Source organism: Pagrus major, chromosome 12, assembly GCF_040436345.1.
Source record: "Pagrus major chromosome 12, Pma_NU_1.0".
Taxonomy (NCBI): domain Eukaryota; kingdom Metazoa; phylum Chordata; class Actinopteri; order Spariformes; family Sparidae; genus Pagrus; species Pagrus major.
This window is the reverse complement of record NC_133226.1, coordinates 11138811-11151853: the sequence shown is the minus strand read 5'-3', so window position 1 is coordinate 11151853 and position 13043 is coordinate 11138811. Positions and strand designations below refer to the sequence as shown.

The following is a 13043-nucleotide window of genomic DNA, read 5'->3' as shown; positions in this document are numbered from 1 at the left end:
GATCTCAGAAAATCTATGTCAATATGTGAGTACTGTTTGCTGGGCTGTCTGGTGGCCTGGTGGTTAATATGCATGCTGTGTACTAGGGATGAGTGAGCACACAGTTATCTGTATCTGTTCAACCAACTAAATTATCTCTATCCACGTCTGTATTCGGGGATTAAACTGGGAATGGGTGGTACTCCCCAGCAGCTGTTAATTTAAACCTGAAATTGATCACTTGATCGGAGGTTGCTATAGTTATTATTTTTGGGAAAATATTTACAGAACAGCCTCAGAATTGAGCTTCAGATCAATGTTTGGATCACGTGTGTAAGAAAACTATTTGCAGTTTTTTTCATAAACTTGAGTGAATAAACTTCAGTCTGCTATATGATGTTCATTCATCACGAGTACAGATATTGACATAGTTTTCTTTGATGATACTCATATGTATCGCCATACTCATTGTAAAAATGTACCGTATTGTCATTTCAGCCAAGTACTCACTCAAAACTACTATACAGTATAATTACAACGTCCCAACAGTTTCAGTTTGCCAATACTTAAACCTTGACCATAAGCAGATAGATTAAGGGACAAAACCCAATAGGTCTTAGGGGTAGGGTGAAGTGTGGCTACATGGCCCTCCAAACCGAGATTAAACAATTGCTACTAATTTGCTGATGTCTTGGTAGCTAATTGGCTCGCTAGCTAATGTTACATTCTTATTGCTGATTTGTGTAAAACAATCCTCGCATTTTGACATGTTACACCCTGTCTTTGATGGCGTATGATGCCGAAATTTCCCTTAAAGCCAGCAGCAAAGTTGCTGCAGTTGGTCCTCCCACTCCTCTAATATCAGAGCAGACTGGCAGGGTAGCAGCACAGGTTGCTAATGTACACAGCAAGTCAAGTGGCCAGCTAAGGAAGCAGTGTTTTTCTTTTTATATGATGACTTGACTGATAGCAAGTTGTGAACCAACTGCGAGTGTCCATGCTTTTCTGTCGCCATCAGATAAATGGCAAATGGCATTGTAATAAAACCAGGATTGCCACGGTACCGCAGGAGAAATCTATACAATGGAAGACGCCATGTTGAAAATGTCCGGTTGCTGCACTGGTTGACATATAAGGATCTTGAAGGATTGTCAAGTTTCATAGGGGTAGATTTCAATCACCACCCCTTTTTACTTTGTTCTGAGGGTCAAGAGGGCACTCGAAAACAAGGGGGTGGGATAAGAATTGGAAATGGGATTGAGCCTAGATAGAAGTTAAGCTATTGAGTTCAGGCTAAAATCTTGCTTCTACTCCGAACAAGATCCAGTGGTTGCTCCATTTGCTTTTGCACCACGGCCCCAGGGTCAGTTTGGAAACAGATCAAGAAGACCAACGTTTTTATGTGGTGTGAGTCCAGTTGTTCTGTCTGTGCAAGAGTTTGATTGACAACTGTCACACCAGCCCAAATTAACTAAACCAAAAGGACGAACATGCCTGAGTCAAATTCTGTTTTTTTCCAAAAGGTCCAAAGTTTAAGTTGCTGCTCTTAATATGCAGCAAATAATCTTCTCTGCAGCTATAATCTGCTCCTCATTACCACTGTATGTATAGGAGGCAGTGCTGCGTATTACAGAGAAACTCAAACGAATCAAATTTTCCGCGGAGATAAAAATCACGTTTGACTACATTTCCATTTGACTGGCTTGATAAAAATCATGGTTCAGCGGAGCAAGCTGCAGAAATGATGAATAATTTAATTCCTGTTGGTGGTTGAGAGAAAAAAAAGCCACATATTCTGGAGTATCGGAAGTATGACAGTGTAAATGTGATTAGTATGGCCATTTAATTTTTTTGGGGGGGTTTACCACATTACAAGCCCGACTACTCAATTTCCTCTCTGTAGCTGATGCCTCTCCACCTGCCTTAATCTGAAAAGTCACTGAGTCACTGGAGGCTGATTACACTGTTAATGTGCACTGAGACGGATCGCCTGGATGTCTGGCAGCAGCAGTGTCTCTTTTTTTAAAATATAGATTTACGGAAAGCAATTAAATTTACATGGCGTGTAAGACTTTTCAGGCGGCTGCTCGCAGTTCGGGTGAACTGTGAGACCATACATCAACTGGAAAACCTTAGTTCAACGTCCCCGGACAGCTATCCACCCTGCTGAAGTGTCCTTGAACAGAAGAGTGAGTCTCTACCGACTCTGTAGTGATATTTCAACATTTTCCTAATATTACGTGTTAATTCTGCAGCTCTATCACCTGAAGCCACACATGCACAGGTGTTAAAGGTTTAAGGTGCCACATGGCAGGATGGCAGGCCTTCATACAGAGACACCATACAGACTTTTTTTTTTGCTGAACGTTTTACTCCACTGAGTGAAACGCTTCGAGAGCGACTGATGGTCAGATTGTTTCCATGTAATGTGGAGTTGATTGGCCTGGATTGAGTGGTAAATGAGATGGGAGAGGCACTTAGGGACTGATTAGACCTGCCAACATCACTGCCTGCATCCAATGACTCAATGAGGCTGAAGTCTTTGGATTCAGATCAGGATGAGAGTTTCACAAGTGTTTTCCTCCGTGAGAACTTCATGTGAGGTGTTCAGTAGCAACTACAAGTAACTGTACTAATGGTGTCGCTAATGCTGCTGTCGCTGCACTTTCAATAGCAGCAACTAGTCTGAAGCTTTTTTTAATTTTTTTATTTACTATACATTAGTTTTCGTATGTTTCTTCATTTGTAGATGAGCATCAACGTACTCCTGGTTCAGCTGGGAAAGAGTTTGATCAAATGTTTTAGTGATGTTCGAATGTCTGGTTATGGAGCTAATACCTAGAAAATGAATAGCCATATCATACAAGTTAAAATCCCTCGAAGAAGAGGCAATGACTTATAACAGAACAGTAATACTTGACAGTTTGGTACTATGTGACGTGCCTCTATGTTCTCAACAACGAAGATAGCACACATATGTCTTGCAGATGTAAGCCTGACAAAAATATGACGTTTTGGGATGTCAGGGGAAGACATTTGCGAGGCGTCGGCATTTGGCCATCGTCTCCCAGACGTCTTCCCAAATAGCAAACGCTCCCCACACACCGTCTTTCCTACGTAATTTGTGCAAGACATATTTGTGCTATTTGGAAAGGCTAAGTAGCTTTATAAATATGTCCACGGAAAGCTTAAATGTTCAGGAAAGCTCACCTTGGGCTTCCATAAAGAATTCAAGGAAATATACAAATCTTGAACGTGTGGAAAACTACAGGGAAAGTGCACTCAAAGCAGCCAACTCCTGGACCAAAGCACTGAGAAGTTACAGATTGATGATATTAAGCAATCTGACGGGAATTGTATTTATGTATTATTGCTTTTGTGAATTGTTAGAGACTTGTCACAGCCCTTCAGCGTTGATCCTCAAAGCAACAATTTTGGGAAATATGCTTTCATGGCGAGAATTTGAGGAGATTGGTACTGTTCTCGTATCTTATTACACTACATGTACTGCTACAGCTAGCAGCAGTTAGACATGGAAAATCAGTTAGATACCTCATAAAACAACTACAACCTGTCATTTGAACACATAGATTCTCATATAAATTTACACACATACAATGTGTGACCTTAAGAGGTGCTAGTAGTTTGTTTTTTCACCACCTTAAGACAGTCAAGCTAGCTGTTGTCCTCCTGTTTCCAGTTGTTGTTTCTCTAAGCTTAGTTAATTTAAGCTAATTACCAGTAATTTGCTCTAAGCTAAGCTAATTATTGGTAAGCTAGTTAATGGACAGATAGGGGGGGAGGGGGGTTTCAATCTGTTCATCTGACTCTCCACAAGGTCTTGAATTAGTGTTTTTGTAACTATTACCTTAACACTGATTCTTGAGATTCTCTTCAGAATATACATGTAGTATGTTGAGAGGCATTTGCAGTAAAAAATAACCCACCTTCATGTGTCTAAAAGGGTGAGGTTGGTTATTTATCAAGTTGGAAATAGATTTTTCTTGTTTACACTGGTATCGCCTTCGAGCTGTGTGAGATCCTGACTGCTGCTGTGATCCTTGTTATCAGCCTCACTCTTTAGTTGTGGATTTTTGTTGAATTTTGTGCCGCTTTGTTCAGATAAGAATGTTTATCACAAAAACTCCACGCTACCAGCCATTTTTTTTTAGGGTTGCAAGCTGCTATTTGGGCGTTGTGTACAAACCGCAACAAAGGTGGTAATCTTGTCGGCATCTGAGTCGAAATATGGTATCTTCATATTCGATGGAGACGCAATCTCCTATGCAGAGGGCTTAAATGAGCAGCCAGTGTTCAAGGACAGCTCACTGTCTAGCACAAAAGGGAAAACAAGGCACGGTGAAAAAAAACCTTTTAAATGTAGAATTTGGATCACTCCGCTGCTCCTTTTCTTTCCAGCTTGGCTCTACAACAAACCTCCTCCTCTCCACGCTCCTCTCCACACACGCTGCCTTTCATTATTCAGAATTGCACTGTAGGAAGAGAGAGAGCTCAAATCCGGCACAACGTTACTCTTCGGATGTGAATTAAGTACAATTAGAGCCCTATAACACATTTATGAGCATTAAGTATCTGCGAGGGGTCACGTCTTAGATGATTAATACCAATAAATCAGCAATTACTGCAGCAGATACTGGAATTTCTAGTGACTGACGAGCCATTTCATCCTTGTCTAGAGCCCGATTAGCAAATATCAGGGCAGTTGTATTTTTTCCTATATACTCCTCTTCACTACATATTTCTATTTGATGCCCCCTCTCACTAATGAGCACACAATTCTCTATTGGGAAATTACATGTTATTGTTTGTGACTATTAGAAGCCATAATGAAATGCAATAAAACACGGTGACAGAAGGAGAACGGAAGCAGCGAAAGATACTGTGTTTGAGTGTGTGGGTGATTAGTTCTGTCTCTACAGAGCAAAATGTATCAACATCAGAATAAAGTTAACAGAAAGCACAGCATGCAGACATTCCTCAGCTTCAGTGTGACGAGCCCTGACAGATACTTTGATGAATTATAGTCTAACGATTAAATCTGCATCAAGGAACCAGCCAGTCCACAAAGCCTGGATCAGGCCGGGCCTCACCTGTTTCCACCCGATCCCTTCGCTTTGCCTTGCAGGTGGTGAGCCCAGTGGGTCCTGGTGGCTCTTTGACTTGTATCCCATTGAGCTAAAGGAAGTAGTGAGATTACTTATTCAAATATGCTTTTTCATATTTTTGTTTTATATACAGTAGGTTCTTGTGCATGTAATAGATCTTGAAAATGTTAAAAAGGTCAAAGTTCGCACCAACAGAAGCTCCTGTCTCCCACAGAAAACACTGCTCCTGAAACGCCTCGTCAGTAGTCCCGCCTTTTAATACCGTGGCTCCTTGACATCACACTACGTCACCATGTCACATATTAGCATCATTTATACCTCGCAGCTAGTTTGGCACACAAGAATTGATTTAGCACAGCTGCTCTGTTGCGGTGCTGGCTCAGGCTTGTGTGAGCTGACCAATCAGAGCAGACTGGGTATTCAGGAGGGGGGCCTTAAAGAGACAGGAGCTAAAACAGAGCGTAGCATGTGTTTTTTAATCGATTCCTCTACTCGTGTTCAAGCAGGTCAGGAAGTTTGAAAATGTCACCGCTCTGGAAACTTGTGCTTGGGCATCTATCACAATTCTCTTGACTGTCTAAAGACAAAAAAATAAAGTGATTAATAAAAAAATCAACAAATTATTTGATAATGACAGTGATTGTTAATTGCAACCATACTATTAATCACTCACAATTATTAGTCAGTTATTATAACTTTTAAAAATCTTGTCTTTATGAAGGTTACTTGACACGTGTCACAGCCTGGCAGGAAAGGGTAAAATCGCACCTCTGCAAAGGACAAGGACGGTCTGGATTTATAACACAAGACAAAACAAGAGCATCGCTGCGAAATGGAACAAGAACAAGAACTTTTTATCTCCATATCTTGCTTTCATAATCCTTGGAAGCGAAGATCGTGATTAAAAATAAAATTCGATTAATGTCACAGCCCTGCTTGGAGGAGACCCAAGGGTAGACCGAGGACACAACACAGGGATTGAATTTCCAAGCTGCTCTGGGAGTTCTTGGGATTCTCCCAGAGGGGAATTTTGGCCATTCAAGCTGTTCTGCTTGTCCTTCTCTGACACTGGGACATGAGATAAGCAGCTCAAATGGTTGGATGGGTGGCTGGCTGGAGCTGCCTTTCAAACTCAACCTCCAAAATGTATGATGATGTCTTTGCTCATCAGCTTTGTGCAGAGTAAATGACATCTAATGTGATTTTAGCATACTACAACTACTACAGCCTAATCTCATCCATTGTTTTTGAGTCTTTAATGTTTTTATATTCATGGAAAGTCATCAACTAATTGTCACCAAGTCTTTAAAAATTAATAATCTGTGATAATAATGTAGCTACTTCAAAGCTGAATGTGATCCGTCAGTATTAGGGGCGTTCGCACCGATACTCCATTTCTCAGAGACGTCCTGCAGTAATAACACAGATCTATAGTGTAATAAGTAGAAATGGCATCTGTGAGTTTCTTTCATTATCAGATGCTGAACTCTGACACTTGATGTTCCCGCCTTTACAGAGTGAGCTGCCGTGAATCCTGAGAGGAGACGTCTCCCTGCAGGAGACAAGATGGCGTCCAACAACACCCTGCGCAGCTACTCCATCATCCCATGTTTCATCTTTGTAGAGGTGAGAGGCTGTGTGTGCATGTGTGTCGATGTGTGTGTGTGTGTGTGTGTGTGTGTGTGTGTGTGTGCACGTGTTTGGGTGATTATGAGCGCCTCTGTACAAAGTGTAAAATATATGCATATGTGCATTAATGTTAATCCTGGTTTGGGGAATGTACATGATGACTTTGTGTGTGTTTGTGTGACGGTTTAACTATTAGCAAATGACCTCTTCTGGAAAATTATACACAGTTTACCGGAGCGTAAAGTGTTGGAATGAGTTGAAAGTGTGTGTGCGCTTGAGTGTGTGTGAGTGTGTGTTAGAATTGTGCTGCTCCTCCATATTTAATTACCATGTCAGCTGAAAGTCCTTAATCAGAGAGATGTCTCGGGACGCCTCGCAGTACTCTCTCCCCTCTCTCCTTCTCTTTTACACCCTCTCACACACACTCAGACACACACGCTTCTCAGAAGAGATATCCTGCCTAACGGCCTCAGATGAGTTTAGCCTCAACCTTGCTGTTTTTGAGCAGCCTCGTGGCATATTGCCTATTTTTTGCCTCCGCGTGCCTTATGTAAGGATGACGTTATTGTTCTGCACGTCTGTTCACATCTGAGACATTAAGACAACGGCTGTTATTGATTAGTCAGATGTCAATAATGTGAATGTGTGTGTGTGTGCGGGGGGGGGATCTGCCTCTGAAATTATTTCTATTTGAATTTTTCACAAAGGTTTCTGTTAGTTGCGATATTTTAAAGGTGCACTATGTAGTTTTGGGGGAGAAATTTTAGAAGAGATCATTGATTGATTGATTTTATGCCTTAACAAACAAAATAAACAAGCTCTCTTTGTTTTCATGACTGAATAAACTTAAACAAACTGACCTTAAAGGACAACACAGTTTCATACTGTTTTACTTTATTTATATGAGGCGGACCCTGCCGCCTTTCTAGCTACAAACAGTGTTCTGGGGACCTTATTTTCCTCTAAAGATGGCTTGTTAATTCAGTTATGGAAAAAAATGATATTTTCAGAGTTCAAATTTCTTCTGCAAAACTACATAGTGCACCTTTAAAGTTTAGCATGTTGCAGGTGAGCCAAGGACATACTGCTATGTGTTGCACCATCTATTCTTATTTGTGTTTGTCAGAAAAAGTCAGACATAGATGCTATGATTGCCACATTAGGCATCCCACTGGCCTCAATTAAAATGTCCCTTTTACTCTCACGCAGCGAGACATTAATCATGTGAGAAATCGCCCTGTACAGCAACTATAACCATACAAACCACAGTGGAGACAGACACGTTTCAAGCACCCCTCCTGTAAAATGTTTATTTGAATTGTGACACACGATTAATCATCGCAAAGTCCTTCAGCTCCTGTAGAAAGTCCTTCTGTCGGACAGCCTGTCATCATTATCGAGCAATTCGCTCATTTGCAGCTTTCAAGTGCTTTGGCTGGATCTCAGCGTGACATGCTCAGTTGGACGTTGCTAATCACGGCTGTGCAATTTGTTTAATTAGGATGTGTAACCGGAGGGGGATTTAATAGGTAACTAATTATTATGTTGGTGACAGCATCCCCAAATCATCATCTAGGTGGTAAACTCTAAACTCCATATTCAAATGTGGAGACAATGTGCCAGAGAGCAGACCTGAGCTGGGCTGTTTCTTACAAATGGATCTAAGTATGATAACTTCCTGTTCTGGACAGTCGGCCATCGGGGCTTCGGACTAACTTTTTCCAGTATAGCAGTGGTGCTGCCTGCTGAAGGTTTTAAGAGCACAGCACCAAATTTAGCAGCACCACTTAAATGGTCATGCCACGCAATGCAGTTATAATTTTTCCATCTTAAATGTATTATTGATAAAGTTACAAGAATAACAATGTTTGGTTTTATTTTAAGAAAAAAAATTCAAAAAGTGAACTCGTACTTTAAGAGAAAGTCATTTTCCATTATATGTAAGTATCGGCCAGATACCAATAGGGGGCAACATATCACAGAGTGACTGTACCTGTTTATAACTGTAGCTGCCTTTAGCTAGTTACCTCAGTTAGCTGTGCAGCTAGCGGGATCTCGGGACCAGGGGAATGTGGGTGTTTACACAGTAGTACAGGAGCTTTGGACTGGGCTGGGCCGTGACTAGCTGGTTAGCATGCTAACTTCAGTAGATATCCCTGCAACACAGTACACAGACATCATAATGTCATTTTTGCTGCTGTTTATTTACATACTGGTGATGATTTTAGATTTTTGAGTGTTTTTAACTAAAATCCATACATATTGCCCCTTTAAACCGTGTTAAAATAGTTTTAAAAAACATTCTGGATCATTAGCCATAAAGATGAAATACTGGATTTCAATTGTCACCCAGATTTTCTGTAATAATAATAATAGTAGGTTAGTATGACCCTCATACTGTGAAATGTCTTGTTTCTAATCAACAAATCAGAATTTGATAGGAATCAGTTTTATCCCCACTCAAATATTGCCAACCATAGCTTTCTCCCACCAGTTAGGGATTGTCACCATAGCAACATTTGCAACTTCAAATGTGTTCATCACTGGTAGCCAAACTGCAAATCAGCGAGCAGGTATTTTTGGTAATTGATGAATCTGCACCATGACTGATGGTTTTTTTTGCGATGAGCGTCCCAGTCATGGCTGCTATCTTGCTTAATCTTGTCAGTTAATATAACCATGTAAGACGAGGGGAAAAAAAATCTCCTTTTTGAATAAAGATTATGAGTACAGTTTTATGCCTTTGCCCTTTTCATCCCGTTTTTATACAACTTTATGCTTGAAAGTTTGGAATCCCCTGCCACAAAAGCTTGATTCAGCCAGATGAAAGCACTGCTCTGTATTTTTGAGTGGTATTTTGTGCTTTTAGGTTGTAGAAAGCCCTCTTTAATAATAGATGTTGTTTTGTTTGAAGAGTTAAACCAAAAAAAAAACACAATGTTTTGTAGAACAAAACGTTATACAATGGGTCATCCAGACTGACAGTTGAAAGGGCAGAAAGAGACAAATACCTCTGAGCAACAGTTATATAAGAATAAGAAGAAATCCTCAGTCATTGGTGAGAGAAATGAAGCTTGGCATCAAAATCTGTGCAGATTTAAACAGGAACAGCTTCCTGTTTCAGTGTCAAATGCACAATAATGCCTATAGCAAGCTTTAATTAGCAGGTTTGTTGCTTTAGCAAAGCTCCTCTTTAAACTTCAAAATGGAAACAGATGGTTAGTCGAGGGTGATTGGAACTGAATCACAGAAAATGAGCTGAACGTACTGTGATCTAACAAATCTCAGTTTAAACCTATTTGATCTAACCACTGACTAGACTGCAGAGACACTGTTGTGGTTAAAACATGATCTCTGGTCACTTACATCGTATATAATATAATATAATATAATATGTTAAAATGGCCATATTGAGGGGGAAAAAGAAAAACATCAATATAAAACGTGGTTCCAAACTGGAAGGTTCATTTTAAATCTGTTGTTAAAGGAGCACTCCACTGATTTTGCACATGGAGTTAAGTTTACTCATCACAGACAGCATTCAGGCTGTGAAAAGAGTTGTTAAAGTCTTCTGTGTCTCTGTAGGGGCCTTTAGAAAGTCTCAGAATCGTTTAACATAAAAAATGTCTTGAGGACTGAATTCAGATCGCTTTATCTGTCCCTCGAGTCCCGACAAAGTAAGGGTTGATCCATTTTCCTGAAACTTCCTTTTCTCCGCAACCATACAGCATTTCCCCTCCCCACCTTTTCATCTCACTTCTACAATAAATTGCTGAGCTACCCACTGAAATACAGCACTAGCACGGATGACAGAACATAATTCCAGCGACACTCGCAAGGTGCCATTAGTTGTCAACCAACAAGTAGCTCTCTATAAGTTCAAGTACAAGTTCATTCTTAACCTGACAGATGCTTGTTAAGGGGGCACATTTTGAGGCAGAAGCTGAGAAGGGTATTAAATGTAGGCTATTAAAAGTGAAAGTATTCAAATGGAATAGAATGATTAAAGCACAATACATGCATTTCATGGAGGCTGCTCAAAATGTTTCTGAGGGCTGCCACTGGACTGTGTTAGTTTAGAGGCTACAGCAGAAAGCCTGTGTTACAAACTGGGGGCATGGAGTTTGAAAGATGCAAGTATTAACCAGAGAGGTAGTCTATAATAAAAGATGCTGTTGAGTTGCATTGTGGGAAGTGTACGATCCAGTGTTTTTCGCCGGTTTGTACAGTGAATTTGTGAGACCATGTCACATTGTCATGGGCGCAGGAAGCATTGAAAATGTGGGTGGAACAATTTAATAAGGGTCCTTAATATTAAAATGTATCAGAGTTGATGTTGTTTCATATATTCTGGTTCCTTTTAACAGGTGGTTTGATACTCTTCTCTGGCTGTGCTATCATGAGAAAATATATGGGTACATTTTGTCATTTTATTCAGAGGAAGCGTTTGAGCCCAGATCCCTTATTTGAAGATATTAAAAAGCTGAAAGTACAGAAATTGATTTGATGAGTGATTCAACAGCAGCCTGCTGATATAAACCTAATGGGGCTGATGCCTTTTGCTGGTTTTTATTTAATCCATTTCCAACTTGATTCAATTATCAGTTACCCAGTTGTATCAAAAAAAGCAATGGTGGCACTGCAGTAACGTTTAAAAAATTTACAGATAGTAATAAAAACTTAAAAGCTTACAACAAAGTTCATAATTGTATTTTGGGTTACTACTAGAACAGGTTCACATGCTTTAATGATCATAAAACACATCGGTTTTCTCATACTGTCCAGTGCAGCAGGACTGTAGTCCCCCTCCGTCTGAAACGCTGTTTTTGCTCCTGTCTTTTGAAGGCCCCTCCTCCTGAATACCCAGTCTCCTGTGATTGGTCAGCTCACACATGCCTGAGCCAGCACTGCTAACAACAACAGAGCAGCTGTGCTAAATCAGTTCTTACATGCCACACTCGCTGCTAGGGACATGTGGTGTGATGTCACAAAGTCACAGAATTAAAGGTCGGACTACTGACGAGGCGTTTAAGGAGCAGAGTTTTCTGCGGGAGAGAGGAGCTTCTGTTGGGGCGGACTTTAAAGATCTTTTACATGCACAAGAACATATATAAAACACTGAGGAAAAGGAAAAACTGCGTAGGTCTCCTTTAAGTAGACTGGATTTGATAATGAAGCACTGACACTGACGCTTGGAGTGGATAGGCCGATCTGTCCAGATCTGCCTAAGAACATAGACGCACAAGACTGTGAAATTATTCACTTGCTTTCTATTAGATATCACAATCTCAATAACCAAACACTGTATCGCACCACATGTATTTTCTCCATATTGCAGGAGAGCGAAGGCAGAGTGCTCCTGAGAGAGACGCAGTAACAGCCCGTTGAGTTGCGAGCTTTCTTTAATTTCCATTACTCTCTTTTCACTCACTCCCCCTCTTCTTCACAAGCAGCTCTCAAAGGCATCCTATCCATCTCCCTGTCTCTCTCTCTGCCTGTCCCTGTTTTCTCCTCCTCTCCTTTCTCTTTGATGTCTCTGTCACATCCTCACAGCCTCGTTTCTCTGTCGCCACCTCCTCTCTCCACTCAACCTGCTTCCTCCCTCAATCTCTCCCCATGTCTCGTGGTGTCACAGGAGCTCCTTCCTTCCCCCCTTCACCTTCTTTATCCGCTCCATCTCGCTGCCCCTCACTCTTTTCCCGCTCCTCTTGTTTCTCCTCTCATTTTTTCCGCCCTCTTCCTCTTAATCACCTCGCCTGTCACGAACAGGAGCGAGGCAGAGGGACAGTAGTGGCGTCACGTGACCAAAGCAAAGCGTCCCGATTGGAGGCGCAAGGCCGTGTGGTTCAGCGCCAGAGGCAGTGTGACGGGAAGGATGTTTATTTGTGGTGATTTGTGATTCGATCATGTAACTTGTTGCTTTTATTTCATCCGTTACTTAACCTCAAGATGATCATTATGTTGTTGCCATTACTGTGAAAAAGAGAACAGGACTCTGAGATGAAAGGGAATAAGAAGAATAAGTACAGGATGAGAGGACTGGGATGGAGTGCAACAGGAAGATGGGACACAAGGGAGGAGAAGGAACGATGAGATGGGGAGAATGACGAAAGTGCAAGAGGGGGAAGGAAGTGAGAGGTTGCAGAAACGATGAGATGTTAATTAAAAAAGGCAGCACTGTAGAGGTGAGCAGTGAAGAATGAGGAGAGAACAGATATATCCTGCACCTCCCCCCGGATCAGATTATGTAATACACAGAGCCCCAGGCTTTTATTAATCTAACTAGGGCCAAGTAGAATTTTTAGGTTT

At 41.1% G+C, this 13043-nt stretch overlaps 1 protein-coding gene across 2 annotated transcripts in view; it reads left to right on the top strand.

The window, feature by feature from the left end:
* plppr1 (phospholipid phosphatase related 1) overlaps positions 1-13043 on the top strand; it is a 64250-nt gene that overhangs the window by 12427 nt on the left and 38780 nt on the right. For both annotated transcript variants that reach the window (XM_073478208.1, XM_073478209.1), the window contains exon 2: positions 6622-6731. In XM_073478208.1, coding sequence (XP_073334309.1) covers positions 6672-6731 — 60 coding nt within the window. In that variant the 5' untranslated portion in view covers positions 6622-6671. The remainder of the gene's footprint in view (positions 1-6621; positions 6732-13043) is intronic.